Source organism: Arachis hypogaea, chromosome 20 (genome assembly GCF_003086295.3).
Source record: "Arachis hypogaea cultivar Tifrunner chromosome 20, arahy.Tifrunner.gnm2.J5K5, whole genome shotgun sequence".
Taxonomy (NCBI): Eukaryota; Viridiplantae; Streptophyta; class Magnoliopsida; order Fabales; family Fabaceae; genus Arachis; species Arachis hypogaea.
In genome coordinates this window covers 143,271,884-143,290,833 of record NC_092055.1, presented here as the reverse complement: position 1 = coordinate 143,290,833, position 18,950 = coordinate 143,271,884, and the positions used below count along the sequence as shown (strand labels likewise).

The 18,950-nt window shown below is 30.5% G+C and overlaps 2 protein-coding genes and 1 long non-coding RNA gene across 5 annotated transcripts; 1 reads left to right on the top strand and 2 right to left on the bottom strand.

Annotated features, from left to right (window-relative positions):
- The first annotated feature begins 744 nt into the window (after positions 1 to 744).
- On the top strand, positions 745 to 2,319 carry LOC114926057 (uncharacterized). The gene is made up of 2 exons (XR_003816253.2): positions 745 to 1,810; positions 1,904 to 2,319. It is a non-coding gene; the product is annotated as an uncharacterized lncRNA (long non-coding RNA).
- Positions 2,320 to 3,121: 802 nt separating this feature from the next.
- Positions 3,122 to 6,931, bottom strand: LOC112786620 (uncharacterized). 2 transcript variants are annotated; one of them, XM_072231690.1, is made up of 3 exons: positions 6,777 to 6,931; positions 5,969 to 6,582; positions 3,122 to 5,892 (listed from the first exon to the last, which is right to left on the bottom strand). In XM_072231690.1, the coding sequence occupies exons 2-3, from the start codon at positions 6,179 to 6,181 to the stop codon at positions 3,265 to 3,267; spliced, it is 2,841 nt and encodes a 946-aa protein (XP_072087791.1). In that variant the 5' UTR covers positions 6,182 to 6,582; positions 6,777 to 6,931; the 3' UTR covers positions 3,122 to 3,264. The 2 variants fall into 2 exon arrangements, with proteins under 2 accessions (XP_072087791.1, XP_025685774.1); XM_025829989.3 differs by lacking the exon at positions 6,777 to 6,931 and having other exon boundaries at positions 5,969 to 6,719.
- Positions 6,932 to 14,107: 7,176 nt separating this feature from the next.
- On the bottom strand, positions 14,108 to 17,985 carry LOC112782615 (uncharacterized). 2 transcript variants are annotated; one of them, XM_072229739.1, is made up of 3 exons: positions 17,823 to 17,985; positions 17,015 to 17,628; positions 14,108 to 16,938 (listed from the first exon to the last, which is right to left on the bottom strand). In XM_072229739.1, the coding sequence occupies exons 2-3, from the start codon at positions 17,225 to 17,227 to the stop codon at positions 14,311 to 14,313; spliced, it is 2,841 nt and encodes a 946-aa protein (XP_072085840.1). In that variant the 5' UTR covers positions 17,228 to 17,628; positions 17,823 to 17,985; the 3' UTR covers positions 14,108 to 14,310. The 2 variants fall into 2 exon arrangements, with proteins under 2 accessions (XP_072085840.1, XP_025680878.1); XM_025825093.3 differs by lacking the exon at positions 17,823 to 17,985 and having other exon boundaries at positions 17,015 to 17,765.
- Positions 17,986 to 18,950: the final 965 nt, after the last annotated feature.

Sequence of the window (18,950 nt, the reverse complement as noted above, 5' to 3'; positions counted from 1 at the left end):
GAACATCTACCAAATATAAATATACTACATCCTAATTTAATGCTATTCATTAAATTTAAGATTAATTTACTTGTTTAACCCTATTAATTCACATTGTTCAAAAATATTGTTGGTTACTATACTTTTCCCTCTCTCACCCTTTGTTTCGCCAACCAACTAGAGTCAATGATTATAATTTCGTTGTAATTTCTTCGTACTAAGATAATCAATTATAAGTTATAACACTGAATATTAGTCCACGCCTTGAATCAACATCTTATTTTTATACTTTGAGAATTTAGAATTTAATACGTGTATCTATATTATTAATCAAATAATAACAAAAAATAATAAACTTTATTAGTCGTGTAACATTATTCTTATAAAAAATAGACTGGCAATATTTTTCACCACGGCAACAATAATGAACATTATTATCAATCAATTTTTTTTTTAAAATTTTATTTAATATAGTTCAGAGCTTACAAGCTCCCAGCAAGGGACGTGAGAGTTACAAGAGACAATACAAATCCAGAGAGCAATAACACAAACAATATAGAACAAGAAGGAAATTATTATCCTCTAGGTCCAAGAACTTGCATCCTAATTATTAAAGCTAGATTAGTAAAATTGCGTATAAGGTTATTTAATTAAATTACAATAAAAATAATGAAAGTAACTTAATTATTGTATTAAAAAAAGTTTTATTCAATACTCATAATATAGTACATAATATTTCTTCATATAATGACCAAATTGCAAATTTATTGCTTATTACTCTCTGGATCATGGCCACTCGTTGCGGTTTGGTTTAGGTAGATAAAAGCTGAACAGGAATAGAAAGAGATGTCAATTACAAGCAGAATGGGTTTGTTTTACCAAGGTAAAGGTATAGCAGTGGTGGCTCTTGGCGGCAACAATTTCGACGACTCCGGCGGCAACATTCATGGCCCCAGAGACTCCGGCAACCAATGGAAAATTAAAAGCAGAAGCAAAACAGAACAATCCCTTCTCCGGTGACTTCCTCCACCTGCAACGGAGGCAACCGCAATGACAGTAGAAGAACAGAAGGCTGGCTCTATCTCGCGGTGGTGGAAGGCAGCAGCATCTCGGCGACGAGATCCAGCAGAGCTCCCCTTTCTCTCTCCCGTTTGCGCCCTCCTTCTCTGCCCTGTTTGGTGACGACGATGGCCTCAACCGGGACGGCGACGGTCTCGATCAACGGCAGCAGCGGCGACGGGAACAACGACGACGACAGGACTCCATCCTTCCTCTTCTCCGTCGCGCGCTTTCCTCTTTCTCCATGGAAGGTCTGCGATCTCACTCTCATCTCTCTCGTGCGTCTCTTCTTTTCTCCGCAACGACAACAGCTGCGCCTAGCCCCGCCGGCATCGTCTCTTCCCTCTTCTTCCTTTCTTCTTCAATCGCTCCCCCTCTGATTTCTGTTCTCCTCCCTTTCTCTCTTTCTTTCTCCTGTTGGTGGGTGTATGTGTTGTAATGAAATTAGGATAAAATTAGGGATTTTTGGATTAGGATTGAAGTTGGAAACAGAAGGGTAAAAATAGGTTAGGAATTTTAATAAAATTAGAGGGGAGGATGGTCATAAAAAAAAAAAAGCTTGGGACGTGACAACATTCTTCCAAAGGAACTAATCTGTGGTATCTGCCTTATTCCGTAATTTCGTTTTTTAAATTCTTTTTTGGTATCGGAGGCAGTTTTTGAGGCTGGGTTCTGTGGTTTTCTATGTCTGGAAGAAGTTCGGAAGTTTAACTAAGAAAATCCCTCTTTCATAATCAAGCTAGTGAAAAGTAATCTACAGAGATCAAGGGCTGTAAGTTTAAGCTTATACATTTATCCATAAGGAAACTTATATATCATGCAAGCTTTTATGTGGTATTGTTACATAATGTTATATACCATGCAGAATTTTAAAGCTTCCTTCTACACAAAGTATTTTGAAAACAAGGAGCAGAATGTAGAGATTCAGTACAAAGGAAAGTTGTGGCCTGCAAAGTTGCTCTGTTATCCCGTAGCAGCAGCTGCCTATATCTCGAATGGTTGGCGGCCTTTTAGTCTTGAGAATGATTTAAAAGTTGGAGATGTTTGTGTCTTTGAGCTCATTAATGGAGAAAATCCAGTGCTTGATGCTCATATTTATAGAGCCAATGGTTAAGCAATCCATTAGAACTTCAGGAGCTCTTAATAAACCAAGTAATTTGGTAAATATGTAGCACTTATTTTGTAAAATTGAAAATCTACTATGGACAATCTCTCTTGTAAATATTGTCTCTTGTTTTATCATTTTAGTGAAGATGTAGCTCTTATTTTTCCCGGACCAAATACACCTTGAAAAATATGCATATTCTCATACACAGTTTTTAATAGTCTTATAAAAACTGCAACGTAGCATGTGTATGATTTAGTAGTTGTCTTGCTAGTTTCCTCTTAATTTTTTTCTCATTACATACTTTTGCATTTTTCATAATGGTTTTATGTTCTTGAAATCTGTTTATATTGATCATATCTTGAATCTTTTAACTTTTTTGCCCCCCTCCCCCGTGGTTTATATTTTAGCATTGTTGTTTCACTAACTGATTGTGATGAGCTGAGAAAGAGGTCTCATTGCTTCTTTGTTATCTTCAATCAACTGAGAATCAGTGTTTTAATTGAACCAAATAATTTACTATCATCATGACTAAATTATGTATAATGCTATAGTATACTGCTAGAGAATTGAATCATTTGACATTATTATTTTTTTACATGATATATAAGACCATTTGGACACATATACTACTTTCCTCAAGCTTAAGGAATTACTAATCTTATTCGATTAGATCATTAGGTGTGTGTTCCTTTGCACATTACTTGTTATAGAATGAATGCTAACAAAATTGAATGAATAGCCTCTGCCCTCTGTAACCAGCAAGTATATTGAACCACAAATGAAGTGTATAGTTACATAACAGTTGTGATATGGTTACTGCTGCATTGAATCAAGGTTCAGAGAAAATGAAATCAAAAGGAATTTAAGAAAATTGGTGCATCAAAAGAGGTGAATTGCAGAAGGGAGCTATTAACTCAACTTCAATTTATAACTTTGTTAGATATGTTGTTCTGTTTTATGCAGAGGTTCTTGAGATTAAACATCAAATGACAATCTCTATTACAAATTCATGCATACACATACATTCATACATGCATCAAACACCATTCACTTTCCTTAATTTATTTCCACTTTTGATTCTTCAAAATAAAAATAAAAACACACATATGAATACATGATCAAGCAATTACACGGCTTCTCATCATCATCCACTTCTTCAATTTTGCCATTCTTATTGCAGTTGTGACATAGATCGTGTCGGCTAAATCTTCCACCCATCTGAAGTAAGCATGCCTCCAAGTTTTCTTGAACCACAAAGTCCCAATAACTCCCCAAAACCCAGTTGCAAAGCCAATTGCAATCACAAAGTAGAACAACCACTTTTCCAACTTATCTAAGTTGTTGTCTTCATCTTCAAATTCGTTGCTCCCATGATCTTCATGTAAATAACCACATTTGTTGGGTAGAGGAGATCCACAAAGATATGGGTTGCCAGCATAACTCGATGAATCATAAGTTGAAAACTGGTTCTCTGTAGGAATTGGGCCAGAGAAGTCGTTGTGTGACAAGTTTAAATGACTTAGTGATGTTAAAGCTAACATGCTGCTTGGAATTGTACCCGAGAGTTGGTTACTCGAAACATCAAAGGATTCAAGTGATCTCATATCTCCTATCATGTTAGGGATCTTTCCAATCAAATGATTGTTTGATAGATTCAAGCTATGCAAACCATTGAGCAATGTTATTCCTTTTGGAATGGAGCCAACCAAATTATTCTCGGACAAGTCCATGATGACTACAAGCTTCAAGATTCTTATGTAGTCAAGTTCTCTTCCTTTTATGACTTCTATGACATCCTCAGTTGTCCAACGAGATTCTGCAAGAGACAAATTGTTAAGCTCGGCCGCAGATGAAGCAGGAGACAAAGCGGGAGCCTCAAGAGTCATTCCTCGAAGATTGCCTATGCAGCGAGGTATTGAACCATTTAAATTGTTGCGAGAAAGGTCCAAGATTTGAATGGATGATAGTTCACATATCTGTGAAGGAATGCTACCACTTAACCTGTTTTGCCTCAATCTTAGAATTTGTAGTGAAGAAAATGTGTTCGCACTCCATGATGGGATGGTTCCAGAAATTTGATTCTCTCCGAGATCCATAATCAACAACTGTGACAAATTTCTCAGAGATGCTAGAAACTCTCCATGAAGGCTGTTATTGTTCAAATGCAACCATGAGAGAGAGGAAAGGTTCCCAAATGAACTTGGAACAGCCCCTGAGAGTTTGTTGGATGACAAATTTATTTCTTCCCATGCTTTGTTATCTTTCCAACAATTGGGGATTTTACCAGATAGTCTGTTCTTTGAAAGGTCAAGGATACTCAAATCATCAACTTGGCACAATGATTTTGGAATTGAACCATTTATGAGGTTATTTCCAAGAATCAAGGACCCCAAATTGGGCATTATATGACCAATATGTTCAGGAAGTGAGCCACTGATTTGATTATGTGAGAGATTCAAATACGACATTTTTGAGATAATAAAAGGATGACTTTCTTCCACTGTGATGGTTCCATACAAATTGTTTGAAGACAGATCCAGGCATAATAGATTCACAAGTTTTTGAAAGTCAATACACATTCTCCCATCTAATTTATTCCTTGAAAGATCAAGTGTATACAGATTTACAAGTTGGTTAAGACTAGTAGGAATGATTCCTTTTAAATAATTATTTGACAAATCAACGAAGACTAGACTTATAAGTTGACCAAGACTTGAAGGAATGGATCCCCTTAGATAATTATTGGAGAGATAAAGAGTAGATAAATTTACAAGTTGTCCTAGATTTTGAGGAATAATTCCCTTTAAATAATTATTTGAGATATCAAAATATTGTAAATTTACAAGTTGTTCAAGATTTTGAGTAATCGTTCCATTAAATGAATTATTTGAAAGATTCACCTCCATTAAATTTACAAGTTGTCCCATGAAATCAGGAAGGTCCCCTTCTAACTTGTTGTTGGATAAATCCAAGTTTTTCAATTTCAGTAATTTTCCAAAAGAAGAGGGAATGGGACCATAGAAAAAATTATCTTGGAGATAAAGGTTGCCTAGATTTTCAAGTTGTCCTAACCAAGATGGTAAATGATCGTTAAATTCATTTTGACTCAAGTCAAGATTCTCCAAATCATGTCTAATGCAGGTAGACAAATCATTGTTTCCAATAGATTCTTGTCGGAGTCTATTTCCTGCTATATATAACCATTTCAGGTGACACATGCTTTTCAAAATGGATGAAATGGAACATTTCATAGATGTTAATTTATTAAGTGAAAGATCGAGGTAGACAAGTTTCTTTAACTCAATAAACCAAGATGGAACTGAAGTAAAAGAGTTGACATAAAGGTCAAGGGACTCGATGCTAGTTATATTTTGTAAAGCAACGGGAATTGTACCTTGGAAGTTATTAGATGAAAGAAAAAGATGTTTGAGTTTTTTAAACTTGTGAAACCAGGATGAAAGAGAGTCAAAATTATTCTCAGAAAGGTCCAAAAATTCAATGGAAGTTGCATTTTGAAAAGCATTTGGAATTGGACCATGAAGCCCACACCTAGAAAGATGAAGATACTCAAGTTTCTTGAAGTTGCCAAACAAAGATGGAATTAAAGTAAGATTGTTTCCATGGAGATCAAGATGCACAAGAGATGTCATGTTTTGTAAAGCATCCAAATTTGACACACTAAATCCATTGTCGGCAAGACTTAGGAATTGAAGTTTAGGAGCATTGATGGTGAGATTAATATTAACCTGAGGGAGGAAGAAGAAGCAACTTTGTCAAGTCCATGAATTATTAACCATCCAAGTAATAAGTTAGGACAAATACCTGAAACCAAGTGTAAATAAAGCTCATATCAAGGTGTTCCAGGAATGGCAATTCAGAAATCCAATTGATGTTGCTGTCTGGTGAAAATCCATTCCCACTCAGATCAAGAAAGTGGAGGTTGGTGAGATTTCCAAGATTGCTGGGTATTCTCCCGCCAAAACCAGCATCAGCGAGGGATAAATACCTGAGGCGGTGCATAGAACCAATGAACATCGGTATGTGACTCCAAGAGAAGTAATTTCCACTCAAGTCCAAATGAGTCAAGTATTCCAGTTCCAGTAGGGACGAATTCACATTCGTAGCTTTTAAATATTGATCGCTGAAAGGGTCACATTCACTTGATAACGACTCCTCATAATCATGTTCTTCCGACGTGTATTCAATTTGTGCCTCGGATCTCCTGCATTTCAGATAAGGATTGGCGAGATCAAGCACGACAACGTGACTGGTAACATTATCACAACCGATCCCTTTCCATTGGCAGCAGTCATGGCCATGCCATGAGGAAAGCGTGTTTGACGAATCATTCAGGGATGCTTTGAACTTCACAAGAGCTTGCCTCTCTCTTTCAAGACACGGAGAGTGGAGGAGAGTACTTGAATTTGCACAAATGCCTGCAATTTCAGCCATTAACATCACAATTACCAATACTGCGCATGCAGCTACATTTTGGTATCTAATTCCCATTTTCAGTGGAATATAAATAGATATAATTGATGATATTTAATTTGTGAATGGCTTTCACTCCACTCACTAAACCACATTATATATACATAATCATGAGAATGGAATAATCAATCAAACCAACCTTTACGTTCCAAGAGTCTTGGGTATGTGTGGTAAAGTTTTAGTCTCCAATGCTTATCTTAAAAGTCTTTGAGCGATTCTCTCTCAGTTTCTAATTAATCCAGGAGTACCAAATACGCATGGAAAAAATGTATCAATTTGGTCTAATTCTTTGTTATATCCTTGTCACTCTTTAAATCTATATGTAGATGTTTATGACATGATATGCATTTTTTCCTTCCTTCATAAACACGGCAAAACAAAGCATGTAGCAATCAGATATGGATTCCATGCCACTCTCTCATTAATGTATGAAAATTATATATAAACTAGTGAGAGATAATATATGAAAATTCATAAATATTAGCTCAACATTTTTTTTATTAGAACCCAAATATTGTTTGGAAAAGCGTAAGATAACTTTTTTATTTTATGAATTAATTTTTGTTATCAAGTTAAATACACTCAATTTTAATCATTTATTTGATTCAAGATAGTTGTACTACCCAGCAATTGTCCAAGTATGAAAAAGAATGTGAAATAATCGAATAACAATTAATTGATTTCTCAACTTTAAACTAATGGAGGCCACTCAGATAAACATGCCTAAAACGTCTTTTTTTAAAGATGTCTTTATGTTGTGTTTTAATTGGTTTTGGTATAATTTATTCGGTGTTCCTCATCACATATTATTAAATTCCTCAAAAGATTTTCTTTCCAAAAACAATAAAAAACATTTAATTTGGACTAAAACAAAAAAGGTAATAGATTAACTATTAGATTTTTTTTTAAAAGATTATTTACATAAAAAAATATATCACATTCATCAATATATATATATATATATAAAAGCTCTTAAAAAATTTTATAAATAAAAAAATAATTAATTTTTATTCGTATAATATATAAAATAATTACTATATTATTATTATACTATAGATTAAAATTTACTAATTTAAATTTTGTTTTTATTTTTAATATAAGCATTAGAAATAAATAATTTTTTTATAACAAGATATATTGTAATAAAATATATATAATATTAATTAGTTTTTAAAAAATTCTGAAAAGATGATTTTTTTAATAAAGTGATATTAAAAAATTAACATTATAAAAACTAATTTCAATCAATATGATATAATATGATATAATAGGTTATTAAATATATTTAATACAAAACACATTGAATATAAATTTTTATTGAGTTTAAATTTTAAATAATTTTTAATTAAATTTCAAATATTTTTATTTTAAAGAGTTAGAATATTTTAACATCATTTTTTTCGTATCTTTTTAATTGAGTCTTTGATTTTTTAAATTATAAACCTTATTTATAATTAAGAGTAATGTTTTAACACCACCAATTAGTCACACATATAAAAATACAAGAACAATTCTATTGTCATAATTATAAAACTTTATAAGCAATACAATATAATGAAACTATATATAAGTAATATAACTAAATTTTATCTACTTCTATAGTCACATTTCATAAATAATATAATTAAATTATATTTATGTTTATAATTAAAATATGAATAAAAATACAAAAAAATATCAAGATGGTTAATTTTTTTCATTCATAATTTTTTATTATTTTTGTTGTGAAAAATTTAATTATTTTAATAATTAATTATTTTTAAAAAAAAGATAATTGAATAACACAAAAAAGTCTTATTAAGAGTAATTTATTTATTTATGATTAAAAAATAATTGAATAATTATATACGGTAAAAAATTAATATTATTAAAAAATAAAAATAAAATTTATTTTAAAATTAAAAATCATGGTTTTTTTTCTTTTTTCCAAAATTTATCTACGAGTAATTCTATAAATATTTTATGATGAATAAAAATATTAAACTCATACTAAAATTTATTCTAATAAAATTTATTTTTATTCTACTAAACGTTAAATAAATTATTGAAAAGAATTTTGTTTCCTCTATTAGAGAAGAATGATAAACTTCCATACTTCTATTATGTTATGGCAATAATTTGGCCTGTTATTTTTTAATGTACATAATAATAATAATAATAATAATAATAATAATAATAATAATAATAATAATAATAATAATAATAATAAACAAGTATATCACAGTAAAAAAGAAAGCACGTCACCAAATAATTTATCATCCAAATTATATATGAATCAAATTGATAATATGAGAGCTAACACTACAAAAATCGATAACAAAGTTAGAGACTTACAAAACCTTTCTTAAGATCATAGAAAAAAAAACGTTTATATTTGTGTGATATACAAAGCAATTATCATATTATTATTATTATTATTATTATTATTAATATTATTATTATATATATATATATATATGAGCAAAAAAAGTCCAACTGTATGTTTTAAAGTAAATTTTTTTTTAATATTTGATTAAATGTTCTTGTATTTAGTACTTTTTTTTGCACTTCCTCTTAGTTAAAAATATAATCATTATAATTTTTTAGTTATTATTGCTAGGGGTGTTTACAGATGGGATATGGCTGAAATTTCGATCCAATCCACACTAAACTCATTAGATCAAATTCGATATTCGCACTTTTTATGTTTGGATCAGATATCAAATATATCCATAAAATAAAAAATATAAAAAAATTTTATTTTTATAAAAAAATGTCAATAATTTTTTTTGTTTACTTTTTTAAACATATTTATTTCTATCTGATTAGAGTGTGGATCCGATTCGATCCAATCCGATCATCTTACAGATCAGATCATATTCTCAAATTACAGATCATATACGGATAAATACTGTGGATTTATATGGATATGATCTAATCTATAAACACCCCTAACTATTACTATAGGTTCATTGTTGCAAAAGAATGTTTCTTTTATTATAAACTATTATTAGATTTTAATTACCATTAAAACAACTGAATTGTCAACTTAATTACCATTATTATATCCATAGTTGTAAAAACCGAACTGGATCGGTTGGTTCAACCAGAAAACTAGTGAACCGGACTAGAACTGGATTATAGTCCAGTTCGGTTTACTCTTTGGACCGTTTAAGGAATAAAATCGGTGTGAACTGGTAAGAATCGGTGCAAACCGGTCTAACCAAACTGGTCTGCTTGAAAATTTTTTTAAAATATCTCCACAAGGTCTCAAACCAAGAACCTTGGAGCAAAAGTAACCTCTACTTGCCACTTAGCCATTGCACTTCTAAGTACTATATTTGACAAATACTAATTATATAGTATACATAAATATCTAATTTAATTTAATTTTTATTTTTTCTATTTTTAAAATTAATTATATTTTAATTATATACCATTATTAATATAAATATAAATTTCACTAAAAATTTATTAATTTACTTGATCTATTTTATTGCTAGTATTGTGATTAATGTTATTTGTTTTGATGTTAGTGTTAAAATCTACTGATATTATAGTTAGATGATAGGCTTTGTGAATTAATTATTTTTTTATTGTGTCAAAATAAGACATTATTGTAGTATTAAAATTTTATGGTTTTTTTTTATATTAGTTATTTTTAGAAGTTGAGACTTGATTCTTCATAAAATGTTAGTGAAGATATATATTTCAAATTTTAATTTTAAGTTTTTAACTATTTTATATTTTATATTTACGTGAGACCAGTTTTATCGGTTCAACCAGTGATTTATCAGTTGAACCAATAAACCAGTGAACCAGTAACTTGATCGGTTCGATCACTGGTTCAGTTCTAACAATTATATTTCAATCTAATTTCAAAAATTTCGATTTACTCAATTTAATAGTTATGACTCACAATTGGTTCCTAATCAAGCAACAACAAATTATGTATCCCAATTGGTTCCTAATCAGTTCTAACAATTATGTCTCCCAACTTAATAGTTATGACTCACATTGGTTCCTAATCTTATTTTTGTCATTGTCTCACAAAATCGTTAACGACATGCTGAAATGGACTAACGACTACTACATTATACATTCTAGCGACTATTTGATGTGACAATTGAAATTTTTTTACCTTATTTTTTATTTTCAACTAAACACTTAAAACCCTAATATGAGTCACGGATACCTAAGTTAAAAAATCAAACTAAGTAAATTGAAACTTTAAAAATCAGATTAAAGCTCGAATATAACTTCAAAACAGAACTTTAACTTATGTAGTGATTAATTTAAATGAAAATCAAATAAATCAAAATTCAACATAATTTTTATCAATGTTTTTAAATTCGAAATTTCTATACCAAAATTAACTAGGATTTTTCTTTAAATTAAAAATTTAATGAAATAGTGACTTTAATTATCTTAACCAATGTCCTAATTAATTGCTTTTATGTCTTAAAAAAACCGTATATGAGAAGAAAATAATTAATTTGTCTACTTTAATAAATAGTTATTTTACTAAAATGAGAAACTATTTTTTTTTAAATTTTTAAGAACTAATTAATATTATATATATTTTGTTACACTACATTTAATTATAAAAATTTTATTTATTTCTAATACTTATATTAAAAATAAAAAAAATTAAATTAGTGAATCTTAATCTATAATATAATAATAATATAGTAATTATTTTATATATTGTACGAATATAAATTAATTATTTTTTTTATTTATAAAAATTTTTAAACGCTTGAGTTTGTTTTATATATATATATATATATATATATATATATATATATATATATGAATGTGATATATTTTTTATGTAAATAATCTTTTAAAAAAATCTAATAGTTAATCTATTACTTTTTTTGTTTTAGTCCAAATTAAATATTTTTTAGTATTTTTGGAAAGAAAATCTTTTGAGGAATTTAATAATATGTGATGAGGAACACCGAATAAATTATACAGAAACCAATTAAAACACAATATGAAAACATCTTTAAAAAAAGACGTTTTAGGCGTGTTTATCTGAGTGGCCTCCATTTCTTTATCTTGATAAAAAGTTGACGTAGAACCTTATTTGACATTATGTCATGCCATTGCCCATTAGGCAAGCTAACTTGTAGAAAATATGGTTTTAATCAATTTGCCAATTTTATCATTAATTAAAAATTATAAGATCAATTAATTTAATTGTTATCCTTATTAGCAACTAATTTGGAAAAAAAATTATTCTATTAAATTTTAATTATGTTGCAATAAATCGTAATTAGAATAAATAAATTTTCATCTTTTTATTAAAATGTAAATTCATTATATAATTATTTACATGCATAAAGCTGAGGATCGGACTTATTAATTTAGTACTTTTTTTCCGTTAATCGTTTAATTTTGCAACTTGCATAAACCTATTGTTTTGCTACCCATAATAAGTTGAATATCCATATAGCTTAGGTATTTTATGAACTATAGTACTGTTAATGATATACTTGGCTTGATCATATAAATTGTAAATTAATTATTTAAGTATTTTTATTTGCATTGTAAATATAAATGAAAGAATTTGTCTAAATGAAAGAGATATATAATGACGTGAGTTTTATAATTCTTAACTAAAATTACGAACCAACAATATACGATAATAATCAATTTATATTCCAACAAAGCAGTTAAAATTTGATTATTCTAATTGTAAGTTATTAAACATAATATTAAAATTTGATTATTCTAATTGGTGACTAAATTGAATAATAATTAAATTAGTTTCCAACTTTTATCTAATAATCAATTTGGTCTATAAATAGAAAAAATAATCAAATTGATCTTATAATTTTTATTTAATGATCAAATCCTCCTAATTAAAGCTCTATTTTTTTTTTTGCCAAAATAAGGTTAGTTAATGACATATCTCATTTATCAATTAACTAATGATAAAATGTAATTAATTACTCTCATATTTTTTTAAGTAAAAATTCAACACAATTAGTGTGACAAATAGAGGGAGATGTGTCATCACTCTTTAGTTTCCTTTTATACTCATGAGTTTTGATTATTAATTTATTATAATTACTAACATCAGGTTCATTTGCACTGCAGAAGATACCAAACAAGTTCACTAGCAAATATGGTGGTGGTATGAAAAATCCAGTGAACCTGAAGGCTGAAGCCTCCAGATGGCACTCAATGGAAAGTACGTTGGACTCAGCATGATGATCAGATTTTATTTGAAAAGGGTTGGAAAGAGTTTGCTGCTTATTACTCTCTGAATCATGGCCACTTGATGCGGTTTAAGTACAATGGAACTTCTTGTTTTGAGGTACACATACTTGACATGAGTGGCCTTGAAATACACCATCATTTCAATAACCGGATCGACAATGATTTGGTTGACACATTGAATGAGCTACCACCACAATGTTGGGGCAGAGAGCAGAAAAGATTGAAAACACCATTATCATTATCATTGCCTTTTACAAGTAATCAATTGAGAATTGCCAGAGAAACTAGAGATGTGGAAGGAGGTAGTCAATCTGAAGAAAAAAACATTGAGATGCCAATAATTCCATCTGTCCTTCATCGTTCAGATGGTATGCTTTCTATTGTGATCGAATCATTGTTCATTTTGTTGATTCAACTGATCTTTTTTTGTGGCTAAATGCTTAGAGATTGGTGTTCTTAGTCAGCATGTTTTGAATTTAATGGCTAAATGCATAGAGATTTTTTTCTCTCATTACACACTTTTGCATTTCTCATAATGGTTTTATGTTCTTGAAATCTGTTTATATTGATCATATCTTGAATCTTTTATCTTTTTTGCCCCTTCCCCCATGGTTTATATTTTAGCATTGTTGTTCCACTAACTGATTGTGATGAACTGAGAAAGAGGTCTCATTGCTTCTTTGTTATGTTCAATCAACTGAGAATTAGTATATTGCTAGAGAATTGAATCATTTGACATTATTATTTTTTTTCATGATATATAAGACCATTTGGACACATATACTACTTTCCTCAAGCTTAAGGAATTACTAATCTTATTCGATTAGATCATTAGGTGTGTGTTCCTTTGCACATTATTTGTTATAGAATGAATGCTAACAAAATTGAATCAATAGCATCTGCCCTCTGTAACTAGGAAGTATATTGAACCATAAATGAAGTGTACAGTTACGTAACAGTTGTGGTATGGTTACTGCTGCATTGAATCAAGGTTCAGAGAAAACAAAATCAAAAGGAATTTAAGAAAATTGCTGCATCAAAAGAGGTGAATTGCAGAAGGAAGCTATAAACTCAACTTCAATTTATAACTTTGTTAGATATGTTGTTCTGTTTTATGCAGGAGATTAAACATCAAATGACAATCTCTATTACAAATTCATGCATACACATACTGTTAGAATATAATTAGGATCAATTAGTATTATTTAGCATATTTAAATATATATAATAGGATATTACGTCTTTATTATTTCGATTCTCTTAGCACCTATAAATACCCTTCTATATTATATTATTCAAGACAACTTGAAAACATTCAATAATACACAAATCCTTTCTCCAGATTAGTCTCTTGTTTCTAACACATACATTCATACATGCATCAAACATCATTCGCTTTCCTTAATTTATTTCCACCTTTGATTCTTCAAAATAAAAATAAAAACACACACATGAATACATGATCAAGCAACAACACGGTTTCTCTTCATCATCCACTTCTTTAGTTTTGCCATTCTTATTGCAGTTGTGACATAGATCGTGTCGGCTAAATCTTCCACCCATCTGAAGTAAGCATGCCTCCAAGTTCTCTTGAACCACAAAGTCCCAATAACTCCCCAAAACCCAGTTGCAAAGCCAATTGCAATCACAAAGTAGAACAACCACTTTTCCAACTTATCTAAGTTGTTGTCTTCATCTTCAAATTCGTTGCTCCCATGATCTTCATGTAAATAACCACATTTGTTGGGTAGAGGAGATCCACAAAGATATGGGTTGCCAGCATAACTCGATGAATCATAAGTTGAAAACTGGTTCTCTGTAGGAATTGGGCCAGAGAAGTCGTTGTGTGACAAGTTTAAATGACTTAGTGATGTTAAAGCTAACATGCTGCTTGGAATTGTACCCGAGAGTTGGTTACTCGAAACATCAAAGGATTCAAGTGATCTCATATCTCCTATCATGTTAGGGATCTTTCCAATCAAATGATTGTTTGATAGATTCAAGCTATGCAAACCATTGAGCAATGTTATTCCTTTTGGAATGGAGCCAACCAAATTATTCTCGGACAAGTCCATGATGACTACAAGCTTCAAGATTCTTATGTAGTCAAGTTCTCTTCCTTTTATGACTTCTATGACATCCTCAGTTGTCCAACGAGATTCTGCAAGAGACAAATTGTTAAGCTCGGCCGCAGATGAAGCAGGAGACAAAGCGGGAGCCTCAAGAGTCATTCCTCGAAGATTGCCTATGCAGCGAGGTATTGAACCATTTAAATTGTTGCGAGAAAGGTCCAAGATTTGAATGGATGATAGTTCACATATCTGTGAAGGAATGCTACCACTTAACCTGTTTTGCCTCAATCTTAGAATTTGTAGTGAAGAAAATGTGTTCGCACTCCATGATGGGATGGTTCCAGAAATTTGATTCTCTCCGAGATCCATAATCAACAACTGTGACAAATTTCTCAGAGATGCTAGAAACTCTCCATGAAGGCTGTTATTGTTCAAATGCAACCATGAGAGAGAGGAAAGGTTCCCAAATGAACTTGGAACAGCCCCTGAGAGTTTGTTGGATGACAAATTTATTTCTTCCCATGCTTTGTTATCTTTCCAACAATTGGGGATTTTACCAGATAGTCTGTTCTTTGAAAGGTCAAGGATACTCAAATCATCAACTTGGCACAATGATTTTGGAATTGAACCATTTATGAGGTTATTTCCAAGAATCAAGGACCCCAAATTGGGCATTATATGACCAATATGTTCAGGAAGTGAGCCACTGATTTGATTATGTGAGAGATTCAAATACGACATTTTTGAGATAATAAAAGGATGACTTTCTTCCACTGTGATGGTTCCATACAAATTGTTTGAAGACAGATCCAGGCATAATAGATTCACAAGTTTTTGAAAGTCAATACACATTCTCCCATCTAATTTATTCCTTGAAAGATCAAGTGTATACAGATTTACAAGTTGGTTAAGACTAGTAGGAATGATTCCTTTTAAATAATTATTTGACAAATCAACGAAGACTAGACTTATAAGTTGACCAAGACTTGAAGGAATGGATCCCCTTAGATAATTATTGGAGAGATAAAGAGTAGATAAATTTACAAGTTGTCCTAGATTTTGAGGAATAATTCCCTTTAAATAATTATTTGAGATATCAAAATATTGTAAATTTACAAGTTGTTCAAGATTTTGAGTAATCGTTCCATTAAATGAATTATTTGAAAGATTCACCTCCATTAAATTTACAAGTTGTCCCATGAAATCAGGAAGGTCCCCTTCTAACTTGTTGTTGGATAAATCCAAGTTTTTCAATTTCAGTAATTTTCCAAAAGAAGAGGGAATGGGACCATAGAAAAAATTATCTTGGAGATAAAGGTTGCCTAGATTTTCAAGTTGTCCTAACCAAGATGGTAAATGATCGTTAAATTCATTTTGACTCAAGTCAAGATTCTCCAAATCATGTCTAATGCAGGTAGACAAATCATTGTTTCCAATAGATTCTTGTCGGAGTCTATTTCCTGCTATATATAACCATTTCAGGTGACACATGCTTTTCAAAATGGATGAAATGGAACATTTCATAGATGTTAATTTATTAAGTGAAAGATCGAGGTAGACAAGTTTCTTTAACTCAATAAACCAAGATGGAACTGAAGTAAAAGAGTTGACATAAAGGTCAAGGGACTCGATGCTAGTTATATTTTGTAAAGCAACGGGAATTGTACCTTGGAAGTTATTAGATGAAAGAAAAAGATGTTTGAGTTTTTTAAACTTGTGAAACCAGGATGAAAGAGAGTCAAAATTATTCTCAGAAAGGTCCAAAAATTCAATGGAAGTTGCATTTTGAAAAGCATTTGGAATTGGACCATGAAGCCCACACCTAGAAAGATGAAGATACTCAAGTTTCTTGAAGTTGCCAAACAAAGATGGAATTAAAGTAAGATTGTTTCCATGGAGATCAAGATGCACAAGAGATGTCATGTTTTGTAAAGCATCCAAATTTGACACACTAAATCCATTGTCGGCAAGACTTAGGAATTGAAGTTTAGGAGCATTGATGGTGAGATTAATATTAACCTGAGGGAGGAAGAAGAAGCAACTTTGTCAAGTCCATGAATTATTAACCATCCAAGTAATAAGTTAGGACAAATACCTGAAACCAAGTGTAAATAAAGCTCATATCAAGGTGTTCCAGGAATGGCAATTCAGAAATCCAATTGATGTTGCTGTCTGGTGAAAATCCATTCCCACTCAGATCAAGAAAGTGGAGGTTGGTGAGATTTCCAAGATTGCTGGGTATTCTCCCGCCAAAACCAGCATCAGCGAGGGATAAATACCTGAGGCGGTGCATAGAACCAATGAACATCGGTATGTGACTCCAAGAGAAGTAATTTCCACTCAAGTCCAAATGAGTCAAGTATTCCAGTTCCAGTAGGGACGAATTCACATTCGTAGCTTTTAAATATTGATCGCTGAAAGGGTCACATTCACTTGATAACGACTCCTCATAATCATGTTCTTCCGACGTGTATTCAATTTGTGCCTCGGATCTCCTGCATTTCAGATAAGGATTGGCGAGATCAAGCACGACAACGTGACTGGTAACATTATCACAACCGATCCCTTTCCATTGGCAGCAGTCATGGCCATGCCATGAGGAAAGCGTGTTTGACGAATCATTCAGGGATGCTTTGAACTTCACAAGAGCTTGCCTCTCTCTTTCAAGACACGGAGAGTGGAGGAGAGTACTTGAATTTGCACAAATGCCTGCAATTTCAGCCATTAACATCACAATTACCAATACTGCGCATGCAGCTACATTTTGGTATCTAATTCCCATTTTCAGTGGAATATAAATAGATATAATTGATGATATTTAATTTGTGAATGGCTTTCACTCCACTCACTAAACCACATTATATATACATAATCATGAGAATGGAATAATCAATCAAACCAACCTTTACGTTCCAAGAGTCTTGGGTATGTGTGGTAAAGTTTTAGTCTCCAATGCTTATCTTAAAAGTCTTTGAGCGATTCTCTCTCAGTTTCTAATTAATCCAGGAGTACCAAATACGCATGGAAAAAATGTATCAATTTGGTCTAATTCTTTGTTATATCCTTGTCACTCTTTAAATCTATATGTAGATGTTTATGACATGATATGCATTTTTTCCTTCCTTCATAAACACGGCAAAACAAAGCATGTAGCAATCAGATATGGATTCCATGCCACTCTCTCATTAATGTATGAAAATTATATATAAACTAGTGAGAGATAATATATGAAAATTCATAAATATTAGCTCAACATTTTTTTTATTAGAACCCAAATATTGTTTGGAAAAGCGTAAGATAACTTTTTTATTTTATGAATTAATTTTTGTTATCAAGTTAAATACACTCAATTTTAATCATTTATTTGATTCAAGATAGTTGTACTACCCAGCAATTGTCCAAGTATGAAAAAGAATGTGAAATAATCGAATAACAATTAATTGATTTCTCAACTTTAAACTAATGGAGGCCACTCAGATAAACATGCCTAAAACGTCTTTTTTTAAAGATGTCTTTATGTTGTGTTTTAATTGGTTTTGGTATAATTTATTCGGTGTTCCTCATCACATATTATTAAATTCCTCAAAAGATTTTCTTTCCAAAAACAATAAAAAACATTTAATTTGGACTAAAACAAAAAAGGTAATAGATTAACTATTAGATTTTTTTTTAAAAGATTATTTACATAAAAAAATATATCACATTCATCAATATATATATATATATATAAAAGCTCTTAAAAAATTTTATAAATAAAAAAATAATTAATTTTTATTCGTATAATATATAAAATAATTACTATATTATTATTATACTATAGATTAAAATTTACTAATTTAAATTTTGTTTTTATTTTTAATATAAGCATTAGAAATAAATAATTTTTTTATAACAAGATATATTGTAATAAAATATATATAATATTAATTAGTTTTTAAAAAATTCTGAAAAGATGATTTTTTTAATAAAGTGATATTAAAAAATTAACATTATAAAAACTAATTTCAATCAATATGATATAATATGATATA

Excerpts from the sequence above, each read along its gene's own strand:
- LOC112786620 (XM_025829989.3), bottom strand. The coding sequence starts at position 6,655 with ATGGGAATTAGATACCAAAATGTAGCTGCATGCGCAGTATTGGTAATT. Across the intron at positions 5,893-5,968 it reads TTATTTACACTTGGTTTCAG|GTTAATATTAATCTCACCAT; the intron begins GTATTTGTCCTA and ends TTCCTCCCTCAG.
- LOC112782615 (XM_025825093.3), bottom strand. The coding sequence starts at position 17,701 with ATGGGAATTAGATACCAAAATGTAGCTGCATGCGCAGTATTGGTAATT. Across the intron at positions 16,939-17,014 it reads TTATTTACACTTGGTTTCAG|GTTAATATTAATCTCACCAT; the intron begins GTATTTGTCCTA and ends TTCCTCCCTCAG.